General features: G+C 43.2%; 1 protein-coding gene across 1 annotated transcript in view; it reads right to left on the bottom strand.

Annotated features, from left to right (window-relative positions):
- LOC125450514 (protein dopey-2-like) overlaps positions 1 to 15992 on the bottom strand; it is a 72504-nt gene extending 56512 nt beyond the window's left edge. Inside the window, 7 exon segments of the mRNA XM_059649992.1 lie at positions 2560 to 2674; positions 4792 to 4901; positions 6048 to 6171; positions 7527 to 7625; positions 8468 to 8657; positions 13949 to 14119; positions 15896 to 15992. Of these exon segments, the coding sequence (XP_059505975.1) occupies positions 2560 to 2674; positions 4792 to 4901; positions 6048 to 6171; positions 7527 to 7625; positions 8468 to 8657; positions 13949 to 14085 (775 nt within the window). The 5' untranslated portion in view covers positions 14086 to 14119; positions 15896 to 15992.
- Positions 15993 to 16590: the final 598 nt, after the last annotated feature.

Genomic DNA, 16590 nt, shown 5'->3' with positions numbered 1-16590 from the left:
GCTCTTCTATTCTTTGAGTATTTCTCAGCCAGGGACAAAGACAGGTTGTGGAAAGTTGAGCTGGTTCAGAGTCTGATGTTTTTAAAATAAGTGGTGACCATCTAAGGGGGGGTCACTGCCAAACTGCACAGTCCAAGAGACACTATGGACTAATGGCACAGAACAGCTCTAGAGAATTTCCCCACCACATTCTCCAGATTGAACAGGATGACTGTCAAACAAAATCTGACGTGCTTCTAGGAGACAGTTCAACAAACATTTAGCCAAAACCCTTGAAAACCAACGAGACAAGATGAGCTAGACAGTGTGTGGAGGTGGCTGACAAGTGCCTCTCCTGCCAGTTTCTGTTTTCCCCACTCTCAAAATATCTAACATTCTGGGGGAGGAAGAAAAAGCCACCCCTGAAGGTCTCCTTGAAGTATATTAACATTACTGTTAATGACTGACAGGATCTTGAAAGCAACCATTTGAAAAGCATCAACTTGTCCATCAAACTACATTATACTTAGAGACCCATTTGATGACTTGATAACGAGGTTGAACAATGGCATAGCAGGAACCCAAAAAAAGTAGCGAAAACCTGGGTCCCACTAACCCTTAGGACATCTGGTCCCCATGTGCCCAAAGTGCTTGGGTTGAGAATCAGCCTGTTTGGACAAACCAAGTCTCACAGGAGACACTTGCAACCCCGAGATGACAGCAGCCTCATATCAAAGGACAGAATGATGAACTGCATGTTGTTACTTTTTATTTGTTTATCCAGCTCCAGTTCGCTCTTCATTTGGGTAACTTGCATTTTTAATTGCTGCCCAGAACATTCTTATCAGGTCCTGGGGAGTGCTGTTGAAAGAGTCCTTGGAGAGCAGGTTCATATTTTCTTGAAAAGTGGAGTCACAAGTAGACAGGATCGTGAAGGTGGCATTTGGTATGCTTGCCTTTATTGCATTGAGTATAGAAGTTGAGACGTCATGTTGCATAACATTTAAAAAAGGCATCTGGATGGGTACATGCAGAGGAATAGTTGAGGGGGATATGGGCCAAATGGGACGAGATTTATCTAGGATATCTGGTCAGCACGGACAAGTTGGACCAAAAGGGGTATTTTTCCATGCTGTATAGCTCTATGGCTATCTCTTAGATGTAGGTCATTTGTGAAGAACACCACCTATAAAAATTGCAATGCTCTACAAACATTGCCCATTTTCTAATTACCCTGATCTACCTATATTGCCCTATACTGGTACATAGCTGAAGGTGTAATTAAGAGATTACCATCCATAACATCCTGCATTTGAATTAAGCTTTCCCATGCTGTGTGCCAATTACCTAGCAATTTTCATCATGTAAATGGAGCTGCATGTCAGAAATCTTACAAGACAGTCCAATAATCATGGATTAAATCGTGACTGATTCTAATTTTTATAACGCCAGTTTCTTAAAACAGTCTGCAATAAGTTGCTCAACTTTGGATGTTACTTCAGTCAATCAAGTGAAACATTACTATGACAAGGAACTTCATTTGCTTCTAAAGTTAGTGCGGTTTCTGAAAATTTTAGGAAAAGAAAGGAAAGGTTAGAACAGAGCGCCCAACTTTGGGGGAAAAACCGGACACCCGAAGGAAACTCACACAGACATGGGGAGAACAGGCAAATTCCACACACAGTCACCCGAGGCTGGAAGTGAACCCAGGTCTCTGACACTAAAAGGCAGTAGTGCAAACCATTCAGCCACAAGCAACCCGAGAGCTGGTAGGCAAAGCAACTGAGGCTGTCTGTCTACACTAGAACACACTGCATCAGCCCTTCAAGCTACAGGATCCTCTACGAAGAGGGTGTTCCGAGCCATGTTGCAGATCGTCCTTCCTTCTTTGTTGGTGCCACTGAACTTGCTCTGGTCTCTTACCCCATGGAAGGTGAGGAGATTTGAAAGAGATTCAGAGGTTGATGAGAGAGCATATCACTCCTTCCATTGCCTGCTCCCAACTCATTGTGAGCCACCTTAAACTGACTGTAAAAACCACCATTTCTTCGTGATGTGACAAACTGTCTCTAGCTCAAGTTGAGAAGGACTTCAAAATAATCCATTGTGGAGTTTTGAAAATTTAAAAAAGAAGTTAATTTTACTTCCACTGATTTCAGATCAATTTCATGAGATGGCACAGTGGATCAGTGGTTAGTATTACTGCCTCACAGTGCTAGGGACCCAAGTTAGAGTCCACTCGCAGGCAACCCTCGATGTCGAGATTATACGTCCTCCCGAGTCTGCATGGATTGCCTCCAGGTGCTCCTGTTTTCTCCCACAGTCCAAAAGATATACAAGTTAAGTGGGCTGGCCATACTAAATTGCATACGGTGTCCAGGATGTGCAGGCTAGGTGTGTTAGCCATGGGAAATGCAGGATGATAGGGTAGGAGAGTGGGTCTGGGTGCGAAGCTGGAGGGTCAGTGTTGATTCGATGGACCGAATGGCCTACTTCCACACAGTAGTGAGTCTATGATGATTTAACAGGAGCATTCTCCAAATGCAGATATAAACATGTAAAAATCACCTGCTAACTTACCTAATTCAGGTTTATCAAGCAAACTTATCAAAATGCGAAAGGGCTTCTGATGTGCTTGAGGTCCATGTTCTTGATCTGGCTCAGGATTCACTTGCTGCAAAGTTCTTATCAGTGCCTGCAGACAAAAGCAGACTCCTTCTAAAGGACAAACACTTCCTCCTTCGCAGCACATTTTCAAGAGCAACTGTAACAGCGATGATTAACTAAATTTACAGTCCTTGAAGGACCCAAATTAAACATGCCCAACCACCCCAAAAAACAGTGAATGAGGGAAAATGGAAGATACCTGCATGTCCCTTTCACTGGCATCAACCAGAGGGCTGAGTTCCACAGGGCTCTGTCCTTGGGCCTCAACTGTTTGTAATTTTTATTAATGACTTGGACGAGGGGATTGAAGGATGGGTCAGCAAGTTTGCAGACGACACAAAGGTCGGAGGTGTCGTTGACAGTGTAGAGGGCTGTTGTAGGCTGCAGCGGGACATTGACAGGATGCAGAGATGGGCTGAGAGGTGGCAGATGGAGTTCAACCTGGATAAATGCGAGGTGATGCATTTTGGAAGGTCGAATTTGAAAGCTGAGTACAGGATTAAGGATAGGATTCTTGGCCGCGTGGAGGAAAAGAGGGATCTTGGTGTGCAGATACATAGATCCCTTAAAATGGCCACCCAAGTGGACAGGGTTGTTAAGAAAGCATATGGTGTTTTGGCTTTCATTAACAGGGGGATTGAGTTTAAGAGTCGTGAGATCTTGTTGCAGCTCTATAAAACTTTGGTTAGACCGCACTTGGAATACTGCGTCCAGTTCTGGGCGCCCTATTATAGGAAAGATGTGGATGCTTTGGAGAGGATTCAGAGGAGGTTTCCCAGGATGCTGCCTGGACTGGAGGGCTTATCTTATGAAGAGAGGTTGGCTGAGCTCGGTCTCTTTTCATTGGAGAAAAGGAGGAGGAGAGGGGACCTAATTGAGGTATACAAGATAATGAGAGGCATAGATAGAGTTGATAGCCAGAGACTATTTCCCAGGGCAGAAATGGCTAGCACGAGGGGTCATAGTTTTAAGCTAGTTGGTGGAAAGTATAGAGGGGATGTCAGAGGCAGGTTCTTTACGCAGAGAGTTGTGAGAGCATGGAATGCGTCGCCAGCAGCAGTTGTGGAAGCAAGGTCATTGGGGTCATTTAAGAGACTGCTGGACATGCATATGGTCACAGAAATTTGAGGGTGCATACATGAGGATCAATGGTCGGCACAACATTGTGGGCTGAAGGGCCTGTTCTGTGCTGTACTGTTCTATGTTCTATGTTCTATGTAACTATCTCTTTGACCTTTCGTTTGCAAGGGAGTGAGAGACACACACTCAAATGTCACTATTTCCCTTTTATTGCAAGGTGACACCTACATTTCCCTTAGGTTTGAGGAGAGATTGTAATCCACAGGTGTGCAATAACGCTCCAAGGACATGAATTCAAATCGTACCACACAGTACCTGGCAGAACTTGAATTCAATAAATAAAACGTAAAACAAATTTCATCTCATGAAATGGTGACTAAGACAACTATCATTGATCATTGCCAGAACCCATCCGGCTCACAAATATCTTTTCAGGAAGGAAATCTATTATCCTTCCTTGATCCGGCCTACACGTGGCCAACTCTGAACTGCTCTCAGAAAAGACATGCAGTTCAAGGGAATTAGGGATCGGCAACGCATGCTGACCTTGCCAGTAACGTCCACGCAACTGTGAAGATGATTCCATTGCAAAGGTTTTAGAGTAGATATGTAGCTCGGGCTGTGGGTGTTGAAGTTAGTTGGCTCGCCGAACTGTCTTGTTGTTCCACAGACATTTCATTACCATGCTGGGTAACACCCTCAGTAACATCTCCGAGATGTTACCCAGCATGATAACGAAATGTCTGCAGAACAACAAAACAGCTCAGCAAGCCAACCAACCTCAACATTATTCCACTGTGTATATAACATTATAACTGTGCAAGTACTGTATTAGTGCATTATAGAAAGGACATAGTATTATGAAAATATAAATTAAATACTACTGTAGAAGAATTGCTGATTTATTTTTCATAGCTTAGCAAAAAAGTGATTGTAAAACAAATTTAATGACAGGTTACAAAATAGCATTCACATTGGAGGCATTGTATTTTGTAACTTTGTGCAGATGAAGTGTGAACCCAAATTCGACAACATCAAAGAAGGCTATTTTTCAACTGTACTTACTCGAACCAACAAGTCCTTGGAATGTTTCTCAAAGTAAGTCTTGGCACAGTCTTCAGGAGAAGAGGAGAAGTCTGCATCTGCAGTCATATGGTCTCCTTTGATATCAGTCCCTGGAAGGTTCACAGTGAATCATTCTTATCAATGGCAACAGAACACAGTTAGGCACAAGGAATTAAATCATAGCTTAAATCGTCAGATTGTAATTACAGAGATATGTGGAAAACATTCTTTGTAGTCAATAATACACTGAACAACCACAAAGCTCTTTGTGAAAAAGTACACTGAAGTATTTGGAAAACTGCATTCGAAAAATATTTGGTGTTGATAAGCTTAGTTATAGATTGGTTTTATATGTACATTTCTCATGCAAAAAAGTGAGCAATCTTTACAACATGTACATATTAACGGGTAAATTGCTTATCGAACAAAAGATTATGTTCAATAGGGGGAAGTTTCAGAAGAAGGCATAATTTACTGAAGTAATTATTGATACAAAAAGAAAATTAGACAGGAATTTTTAAATAATGTTCTAAGGGTCCACCCCTGCGCCCACGTGTATTCCCTCATCTCCCCAGGTCTCTCAGCATTCAATGTCCACCAGAATGTGAGTGTTGTGAAGAACCAATTTAAAATCTTCCCTTTGTATATCAATTGCACGCGAAGTTTCCATACAATGGTTCCCTGAATTGTCCAGCAGAGTCCAATCCCTGAGTGAAATCAAAACTCCAATTTTTTTTTCTCCTCCAATAAGGAACCAAAAGTCTGTCATGACTTTACTGGATGAGGGAGGGCATTTAAAAAGAATGTGCGGGACGAGGGTAAAAAAGGAGCTTTATACTGAGCTGTGGGACGGATTCTGTTGGAAACGATTGAACCCCGGCCTCCACACTCGGCCACATCTTCTCCTTGAGCCAGAGTGTAGCTGCAGGCAGGTTTCCCAGCCCTCCACAGATAAAAATCTATCAACTAGAACTGCAGGACAGGTCCAGGAAACTGGATAACCAAATGCAAGGGGTTACAGAACAAACTCGGTACTTTTGAAGATAGCCAAGAGTTCATACATCTTTCAAGACTTTTCCAAAGACTTCTTTCACTCGACAGTACACCATTTGTCGGGAACAACAACCATATTATGTAAACGGCCACTCACCAGGCGTTGGCCTTGAGGTATTATCATTGGACTATTAATCCAGAGACCCAGGTAACCTAGCAATGATTTTTAAGATTTTCAAGTTTCTTTTGGAGACCAAACATACCCAAGAGCCACGCATACAGACGTCTGTTCAAGGACATGTCTCTTCTCAGTACAGTGTGCAGAGCCGCAGAGAGAACAAGTACCATGTCTCCCCTCGTCATTCGGACGACACAATTATTGGGATCCTTGCATTAAAAAAAACACAACCATCAATTGCAAATGTCTGCGTGAACAAAAAGTGCACAGTATCAGTCAAGTAGTTCTTAACGGGAGGCCATGTTACTGTTGCACTGCCAAAAAAGTCTTAAATTCATTAGTAAACGCTCTGAAAAACTTTACCGTTCTTTACAAATGAGTAGACTGAACAGCATTTTGTACTCTCTGAACATTCTAAAGTGCTTCTTAATTCACAGGCAATCCTTCAGAAAGGAGTTCCTTGCTGTCCATTAAGTGAACGTGCAACTAATCTGTCACAAGTTAATCCCACAAACCATAAACGATTGAATTCATGGAATCACCAGGTGATTTTTGTTTTGATTGCACTGGTTAGCAAAGCAATGTTGACCAGAGTGCTTGAGGATGTTTTGTATCCATCTGAACAAGCAAACAAAGCCTCTGTTTAGACATTTGATTTGAAAAAATTGCACCAATGACAAGGGGGCATCAACTCAGTAATAAACAGTCAAAATCCACCTTTGAACCACGAAGAACCAGAAGCACAAGTTCTTACTTCAAAAAGGTAGTTGTACAATCCAAGATAACAAAGTGTGGAGCTGGATGAACACAGCAGGCCAAGCAGCATCAAGTAAACTCCAATTCTCAGGATTTGCTTTCAAAGAATTTCTCAATTCAGAAGGCTCACATTTATATAGTGCTTTTCAAGACTACCAGATGTCTACAAATGCTTAATAGCCAAGGAAGCATTTTGGAACTAGTTTCAGAGACACTGCTTGAAGTGTTGTAACACAGCAGTCAGTTAACACCCTGTAAATCCCCACAAACAGCAATGTGATAATGACTTTTAAAGATTGATAGAGGGAAGAATTTGGCCAGAACACCAAATACTTTCTTTGCTATTCCTCAAAATACAGTCGAACGATCTTTCGCATCCAATCAATCATGAAGACGGATGGATCTCAGTTTCATTCGTCACTCGGCTACAGTACGTTCATTTCTTTCCTCCAGTTATTAGTGTATATTGTAAAAAAGTTGCAGACCCACCACTGATCCCACGAGTTGCAGATTGCCAACCTGAGAAAGAATCCTTCATCCCCACTCAGTGCATCCTGTCTATTAGCCAATTCTTTATCCGCTCTGATATACTACCAATGTTCCCAACCATTCCCACAGCTACGAAGATTAGGGTGATGCAGTAGATTCTATTTCACAGCCTCAAGGAGACAGTTGCCAGTCACTTCTCCTGCAAAGCATGGTACTTGTAGCTTGTAAATTAATCTGCTTTAGAATTCTCGGAAAGAAATCCCAGACCACAACTGAATAAGCATTTAACAGATTTAAAAATAAAATGCTAAATACTTACCAGGCATGAGCAGAGAGGGAAAAAGTAGAACAGAATTTCTAAAGTGTTGCGCTGTACAAGAACATTAGAATCTTGCACTGAGGCACACAATGCTTTTACCTGGAAAACAAAACAAAAAAAAATGACATTGAACTCTCAGCACAAAAGGCAAGGTACTGTGAATGCTGGAAATTTGAAACAGGAGCAACAAAACATCAGAAATGCTCAACAATTCAGACAACACCTGGCAGAGGGAGAAACAGACCCAAGTTCTCTCAGAGCACCATTCTTTTGACTCATTCTCTCATACACACAATCCCCTACTGCCAGGTCATTCAGCCCACCTAGTCCATACTGGCCCTCTCCGAAGAGCATCCCACCCAGACCCATTCTCCTACCAATCCCTGTGACCCTGCATTTCCCATGGCCAATCCACCTAACGTGCACATCCTTGGACTGTGGGAGGAAACTGGGGCACCTGGAGGAAACCCACGTAGTCATGGGGAGAATGTGCAAACTCCACACAGGCAGTCACCCGGAGGGTGGAATCAAATCTGGGTCCCTGGCACTGTGAGGCAGCAGTGCTAACCACTGAGCCACCGTGCCGTGCCGTTCTCAACATTTTTTTGGAGATTATTAATTTCATATGGGTAGGCTGTGTTTCAAATAGGGCTGTAACCTTCAGGAGATAAAGTCAGCAAAGGCCCAGAGGTTGATTCCGGTCTTCAATACCAAATCATTTTTACAGAAGCTACCCAGTTTTTAAAATCCATTGATTTCCAGTTAGGTGCAGTGTTAACAACAGCGATCTTAGCTGCAACATTGTTTGGTGCCAATTCCAACTAACCAGCTGAGCCAACTCAGATTCCTTGCATAATGAGAAAAGTCACAGCCAAAAGAAGAGCGCGAAACAAAACCAGAAAAAAGACAACCAAAGAGCTGGACTGCACCTGCAGACTTACCGCAAGGCGAGGGTCTGTGCCAAACATGTACTTCTGCTCTGTCCTGAACGCAGATCTATTTATATGGTTGACAACAAACAGCGAGGCTGGAAGGCGTATAGAAGGGCTGACTATGACACTGCCCCACACAGCTCCATAGAAAACCTCCTGGCCGACCACCAGCATTAACTTCTGAAGCAAGACATCCGTTCTTCATTGATGAGGGAGAGAGGAGAGGAAAGCAAACTGCTGAAAATGTTTGACTTCAACAAACTAAAATACCATCGCCACTCCATTTCCAAGTCATTCTTGAGGAATTGGAGGGGGAGAAAAAAAAACTTAAAATCAAGTTGTTAGCTGATTGCTGTAAAATTGACCAATGCTGTAACCCCTAGCCCAAAAGCTACATCAGCAATTTTGTTTAAATGCAATAAATTACTCTTCAATTTATGGTTTGATTCTCTAAATTTACATTTGGGGCTAGAGGGCGATATAAGGCAGGAAGGACAGCTAACAAAGTATCCATAATTTTCACCATCGAGCCTTAAAATACTTGGTCAAGCTCAGGGAGGTGGTCAATCAGCCCAATGTCTCTCCAGAAGTTACAGGTCCGAGTGCATTTTGCAGACTGGTGGGCCAAGGGCTGGCAGAGGGAGACTCATTTAGATAAACGCGAGGGGTTGCATTTTCCTCAGACAAACCAGGGCATGACTCGTATAGCTCATAGGAAGGACCTCAGGAATATTATCTAACAGAGACCAAAGGGGTGCGTGCACATAGCTCTTTGCAAGTGGCATCAGAGGTAGGCAGGGTGGTGAAGGTGATCTTTGGCATGCTTGCATTCATTGGTCAGAGCATAGGAGTTGGGACGTCGTAGTGTTATGGCTAACCAAGACATGGGTAAGGCCACATTTGGAGTACCGCATACAATTCTGGTTGCACTGCTAAGGAACGGTTAAACTGGAAAGGATGCACACACACACAAAAAAAAGAAGGATTTACAATGATGTTACCGAGACTGGAAGGGTTGAGTTATAATGTAGTGGCTGGATAGGCTGGGGTTTTCTTCCCTTAGGCGTAAGGGGCAGAGGGTGATCTTACAGAGGTTTATAAAATTATGAGTCAAAGATGAAGTGAATAGCCAAAGCTTCTTTTTCCCCCTATCCAGAGAGGAGGAATCCAAAACTAGAAGGCAAAGGTTTAAGGTGGGAGGGGAAAGATTTAAAAGGGACCCAAGAGGCAACATTTTCACATAGAATGGTGTGTATATGGAATGAGCTGCCAGAGGAAGCGGTAGAGGTGGGTGCAACAACATTCGAGAGACATTCGGAAAGGTACATGGATAGCAAAACGTTCAGAGGGATATGGACCGAGTGCAGGCAAGTAGGATTAGTTGAGTTTAGGAAAGCTGGTCGACACAGAGAATTAGGCCAAAGGGCCTGTTTCCGCACTGTATGGCTCAATAATAGCCATGAAGGCAATGGGCGTGCAAGCGAATACTTAAATGCTGATTGAGTGTTGAGCATATTTCTGACTCAGCCACATTTTCAGGCAGTGTCCCAGATTCCTGGTACCTCTGGGTGAAAATAAAGTCTCAGCCTCCCACCTCTTCACTTAAGTCGATGTTCCTTGTTTATGAACCCCTCTGCTAATGAAACACGTGTCTTCCTATACCCGTCCTCCATAATAAAAGATGATGCAGCACCGCAAATCAAATATCAGTGTTCTCTAGCTGTGAAGTGAAATTACTATAATCTCAGCCAATGTAGGCACGAGATATTTTCAATGATCCTTTTCGATCATTGGTCACTATATCCTGACCATCTGTCAGTGTCATATCAATCACTACACAGTATTTTTTTTTGCATCTCACTGATGTGTGGAATTGAACCTGATCATTTTACCTCCCACAGTTCTAATGAGATATGAGATAATGAACAGGGATACTGGGCAGTGCGCCCCATTTCTTCTTTTCATGGCATTACTTGCCAGAAAGTTGATATCACAAGAGGAGAGGACCTATACAAAACCCATAGGAACACTTAGGGAATATTACCCAAGAGGTTCCTTAGAGCTACCCTTTATAACAGGGATTCAGTGTTCTGACAAATCTGTCAATTACAGATCCTTTCCACATTAAATAGGATTCCATAACTTGATACCTAAACATTGTGCATCAAACTCAACCTTACTATTCTGTAATACCTGCTTTAGGGTATCACAATCATATGCAAGAAGATTTGCTGGCACAAAATATTGTCCAGTCAAACCCAAGGCCATCACAAACATTTGGTCCCCCTGATATTACTCATCACTAACTTTCATGAGTCTTCGCCACAGAGCATGCAAGCCAACATCCCTTTTGAGAAATTGGCCATTGGTCCTCCCCTTCTCTCTCAGGCAGTGTGATATAGTATTCAGTGATATAGTTTTGCAGACAAAGTGAACACCTCATCAAAATAGCCCAAATTCACCTCCAGGTGAAACTGGCAAGTGTCTTGCAACCTATTTCATGTTTCAGGCTATTTTGATTTTCTGAATGAGTCCTCACCAAAATTATCCACACAAAAAAAACCACACAAGTGAGTTGCAAGCAGAATTACTGATCCAATTTTACCCCCCACTCCAACCTTTCACAATTCGTTATGATTAGGGATAGCATCCATGGCTCTAGCTTAATACAGATATTTCAACTGTGTTTCATTAAGGGAGTCAAGTCTTACGCGGTACAGCACTACTTAATAAATATGTTCAACTACTGAGGCAGAATGAGAGATGGAATTTATACTCCTTGATAGTAAATAAAAATTTTGGGTATTGGAATATTTCTTTGCTTTACACTTTCTGGTTTTTCCCCCCAGCAGTCTGCAGTGTTGGATCAATCAAATGGCAGTCAATGCAGTTTGCAAATGCTAGTGTATTCACTTAATTGCTTGACATCAGCCTCTTACTCAGGAAGAGAGTGACGAACTTGATCGAATAGTCTGAGGTATTGAAACAATTTTGTGTTGTGCGTTCATCAGTGTTCAAATTAGACCAAGATTATAACCCCAAATAAATTACCATCTTGGTGCTGATAGTCTGGCACTGTGCATGTCTTTTTCTTCAAAATTATTTGAACTCTCAATAAATGTCAGACGTCCCTACATGAGCAACATAAATCAAAGTAGAAAAACACGATACATGCTGGAAAAAAGACAGCAGCTACCCGAAGCACAAGGAACAAGGCACTACCTTGTGTCTCCAATGGGGAAAAGGGTTAAAGGCCACAAGATATAGGAACAGAATTAGACCATTCGGCCCATCAGGTCTGCTCCACAGTTCAGACCTGTCTGACATGCTTCTCAATCGCATTCTCTTGCCTTCTCCCTGTAGCCCTCGATCCCTTTATCAATCAAGAACCTACGTCTTAAATACACTCAATGACTCGGCCTTCACAGCCTTTCATGGCAATCAGTTCCCCAGAATCACCACCCTCTGGCTGAAGAAATGCCTCATCTCAGTTCCAAAGGGTCATCCCTTCATTCTTGAGGACATGCCTGCAGGTCCTCATTTCTCGTAAGAGTGGAAACATCTTCACCACATCCACTCTATCCAGGCCTTTCAGCATTCTGTGAGATTCTCCCTCATCCTTCTATATTAAGACCCAGAGTTCTCAACCGCTCCAAAGGAGATACCTTCATCGTGGGATTATTCTCACAAACCTCCTCAGGACCTCCCTCCAATACCAGCACTTCCTTCCTTGGATACAGGGCCTACAATTGCTCACACTATTCCACAGTGGTTATCACTGCTATCTCTCAGTGTCCAGAGACCCAGGTTCAATTCCAGCCTCTGGCTGTCTTTGTGGAGTTTGCACATTCTCCCGGCGTTTGCGCGATTTTCTGCAGAGTTCCTCCAGGTACTCTAGTTTCCTCCTGTAGTCCAAAGACGTGCAGGTTTAGGTGGACTAGTCATGGGAAATGCTGAATTACAGGGATAGCATAGGGTGGGCTAAGTGACCTGCTTCCACACTGTATGGATTCTGTGACTTTTCAGCCATAAAGATGATAAATGTTAGATAGAATGAAAATAAACCACATAATGTGATTAAATAGTGAATGATGCCCTGCACCAGAGCAACAGTGGCAGCCAATAAAAGCTATCTTCGCTGTTTTTTTTCCTCATTTTAACTGCCAACATTCAAATTTCCTCGCGCTCTCCCAGGGCAGCAAATCCAATGAGACAGCAACAGATTGGTTACGATGTTAATTTGAAGACAGACGCTGCAGGAGAGAGATCTTCAGTTTTAGGTTACAAGAATGTCATGGGGAAGGACTATCAATGTTGTGCCCAAAACACAGCTGCCACCCTGTAAATGCTGATCACTGCCACGTGACAGACAATGTCAGTACTTGGAAAACATTGCACTAAAGGTTATGACCCTGTATTAAAGCAAGTGTCAGAATTCAGGAGCAGGATTCAGCTTCAGACTGATTCTTGGATCTCACTGTCTGACCAGATGCAAAGCAAAAAAACTCCTCTACTATAACCACCGATGCATCTCCGTTTTCACTCACACCAGATTCCTCACCAACAGATTTGACAGTCATAAGGTCTCTCCATCATGTAGGATTCTTCAGTCCAACCAGTCCACAGCAACCATTCTCCCCAAACCAAATCAGTCCTGCTTGTCTTCGCGTGGCCCATATCTCCTCAAACATTTCTTATTCATGCATTTATCCCAGTGCCTTTTGAACATTGTAACTGGACCTGCATCCACCCCTTCCTCTGGCAGTTCATTCCACACACGAACCACCCTCTGCGTAAAAACATTGCCGCTCACTCCTTGTTAAATTTTTGTCCTCTCGCCTTAAACATATGCTACTGTGGTCTTGAAATCAGCCACTATAGGGAAAAGACACATCATCTGTACACCTCATGTTTTTAAAAACCTCTAAAATGGTTGCAACATTTGTCCATTTTTCTCTCAAGCTATCCTCAGGGCCTCTATCCAACTGTGCTGCTGGGAGTTCCAGATTTTGACACAGTGACAGTGAGGAGACGGCAATAGGATTCCAATCAGGATGGTCTGTGGCTCTCAGAGGAACTTGCCACGATTGCATCCTCTCGTATATCCTACCTAGAAGGGACAAGCATAGGTTAAGGACAGTCTTGCGCTGTGCATCCTCAGCTTATCAGGAACTGGGGCAAGACTGTTTCACAGTAGACTGTTACAACGAGCCAACTGAAGAGTTATTTGTTAACATTTTAAACTGGTTCAAAATGGAAACGGCTACATTTTAAAAAATACGTTAGCCCAACGAGAATTTATGCATCTGGTCAACGGTTGCACCACCCTGTGACATGTTGTTCCAGCAAATCCTGTGCAGCACTAGATTACTTTCTGAAACTGAATGCGTGAAGTTGACTTGCAGCTCAAACCAACACACTCCTTTCCCAGGAGCAAGAAATAAATGAGATCAACACATGATTTTAAAAACACGGTTCACCAGGCTTTACCTCTCATAAATCTCTGATCCCTCCTCCAGCCCTGGTAGCAGCCCTGTGATGAAAGCTTGCAAGCTGGGATTCAGGGACTTGTGCAATGGGAGGTAGTATTTCTCATATAGCCCAAGTAGTACAGGCTTCACAGACATAGCCGCATTTCCCAGCAAGGGAAACAGGCCCGAGCTACAGGAATAATCAGATAACAAGATAAAACAAATTAACTGAACAGTGATGAATAGCTCAGCCGAGTTGAACAATGAATAAACACAGAAAAGGAATAAACATCTGGTTCAAACACATTTCGTATGCGCAGTGTTCGTGTTCACAAAATAACATGCTGAGGGAAGCACTGCGTTTGTTTTTGTTTGTAGAATATCTGAACTGCCAGCTGGACCAGCCTTTATCAGCAAGCCTAAATCATCCTGGACAGCTTGGTAGCGAGCTATCATTTTGAACCACTGCAGTCACTGGATTGTTACTTGAAACACCAACTGTGCTGCTGGGTGTTCCAGATTTTGACCCAGTGACAGTGAAGAGACTGCGATTGGATTCTAATCAGGATGCTATGCGGCACTCAGAGGAATATGCCATGATGGCATCCTCTTGAATATCTTACCCAGAAGGACAAGGGCAGCAGAGGTCGTGGGTTGGGAAGATACTGTTCATGGAGCCTTGTGCCGCTGCTGTGCATCTTGTAGATGATGCACACTGCAACCATTGTGCATCATTGCAAGAGGGAATGAACATTGGAGATGGTGGATGGGGTCGCAATAAAGTGCACTGTTTTGTCTTGGCTGCTGTCAAACTGCACTCATCCAGTCCTGTGCAGTGTGTTTCATTATTGTCTTGACTTGTATCTTATCGATGATAAACAGACCTGGGGAGTCAGGAGTAGAGATAATGGCAACTGCTGATGGTGGAGGATCCGAGATAACAAAGTGTGGGGCTGGATGAACACAGCAGGTCAAGCAGCAGAGGAGCACAAAAGCTGACGTTTCGGGCCAGGTCCCTTCAGAGAGGGGGATGGGGACAGGGCTCTGAAATAAATAGGGAGAGAGGGGGAGGCAGACCGAAGATGGATAAAGGAGTAGGTAGGTGGAGACAAGAGTATAGGTGGGGAGATAGGGAGGGGAATAGGTCAGTCCGGGGTGGACAGACAGGTCAAGGAGGCGGGATGAAGTTAGTAGGTAGGAAATGGAGGTGCAGCGTGAGGTGGGAGGAGGGGATAGGTGAGGGCAAGGACAGGTTAGGGAGGCAGGGACGGGCTGAGCTGGTTTTGGGATGCAGTTTGGGGAGAGGGGGGGGAGAGAAGGGGAGATTTGAGTTGCTCTCCAAAGGGTTCCTGGCCTTGATTTACTATTGTAGTTTATTCCACTCAGATCTAGTTCAGTTTCTGGTCAATGCTAAGTCCCCCAGGATACTGCCAGTGGAGGTTCAGATACGTGAATGTCATCAAACATCAAAAATGGATACGGTCAGATACATCGAAAAAAATTTTTTAAAAATCGGAAATTGCTGCAAAACTTCAGCAGGTTTGGTAGCATCTGTGGAGAGAAAAAATGTTTTTTAGGTCCAGTGACCCTTCTTCAGAACTGCTTCTGAGGAGTTCTGAATAAATAATATTGCACAAGTCATCAATATTTCAACTTCTGATTTTATAGTGGTGGGCAGGGGGAGGGGGAAAGAGGAGAGGAGAGAGGCCGTAGGTCATTGATGAAGCAGCCAACAATGGTTGAGCCGAGGACACAACCCTGAGGAACTCCTGCAGAGTTGTCATGGAGCAGAGATGATTAACCTGATGGCACTCTTAACAAGTGTAAATTAAATTTCTATTACTATAATCTACAGGCAGTGTTAAATATCAACATACAATAAATGTTTAACCAATGTGCTAGATAGATTACGATGAATTGGATTAAACAAATTACTTCCTTCTGTTCAAATCTTTATTTACTGCACCTGTAAAAGAATAAGTCCTTGGCCAGCCATTTGATTCCGATTATTTTAAATATAACCTCACAGGTTTCTAGCGCTTTCAGATGGACACCAATGGGAAGTGCTGGATGTAAGCACTGAGCAAGCCTTTTGCTGATGATCAACCTTTTTGGCAGAAGGGCATACTTCAAATTGCTCTGAAGTGCCTGCAGAAATAGAAGATTAAGAAGGCAACACTTAAGTCTTGTTTTCGGAAATAGCAGCAAATTACGAGATCACAAATGCAAAATAGAAGTCAACAAACTCAAAAATCGATCCAAAAGACCAGAAGATATAGGAGCAGAAGTAGATCACTCAGCCCAAACTTGCTCTGTCATTCAATTATGGTTGATATGTTTCTCAACACTATTCTACTGCCTTCTCCTCATGACAATTGATCCACTTACTCATCAAGAACACATCTGTCAGACAATGACTTGGCCTCCACAACCTGCTATGGCAAGGAGTTTGACAGGTTAAACCACCCTCTGGCTGAGGGAATTCCTCCTCCCCTCAGTTTGAAAGGGCCATTCCTTCACTCGAAGGGTGGACCACTGTTTCCACTGGCAGGACAGACTAGGATCCATCATCTCCACATCCACTCTATCCAGGCCTCTCAGTATTCTAAGCTTGAACTGAGATAGTTGCATTCCCAACACAGACCCCTGTGGTTTTCCACG

The sequence above is a fragment of the Stegostoma tigrinum genome, chromosome 12 (assembly GCF_030684315.1).
Source record: "Stegostoma tigrinum isolate sSteTig4 chromosome 12, sSteTig4.hap1, whole genome shotgun sequence".
Lineage (NCBI taxonomy): Eukaryota > Metazoa > Chordata > Chondrichthyes > Orectolobiformes > Stegostomatidae > Stegostoma > Stegostoma tigrinum.
The sequence above is the reverse complement of the archived record's forward strand: the minus strand, read 5'-3'. Positions and strand labels throughout refer to the sequence as shown.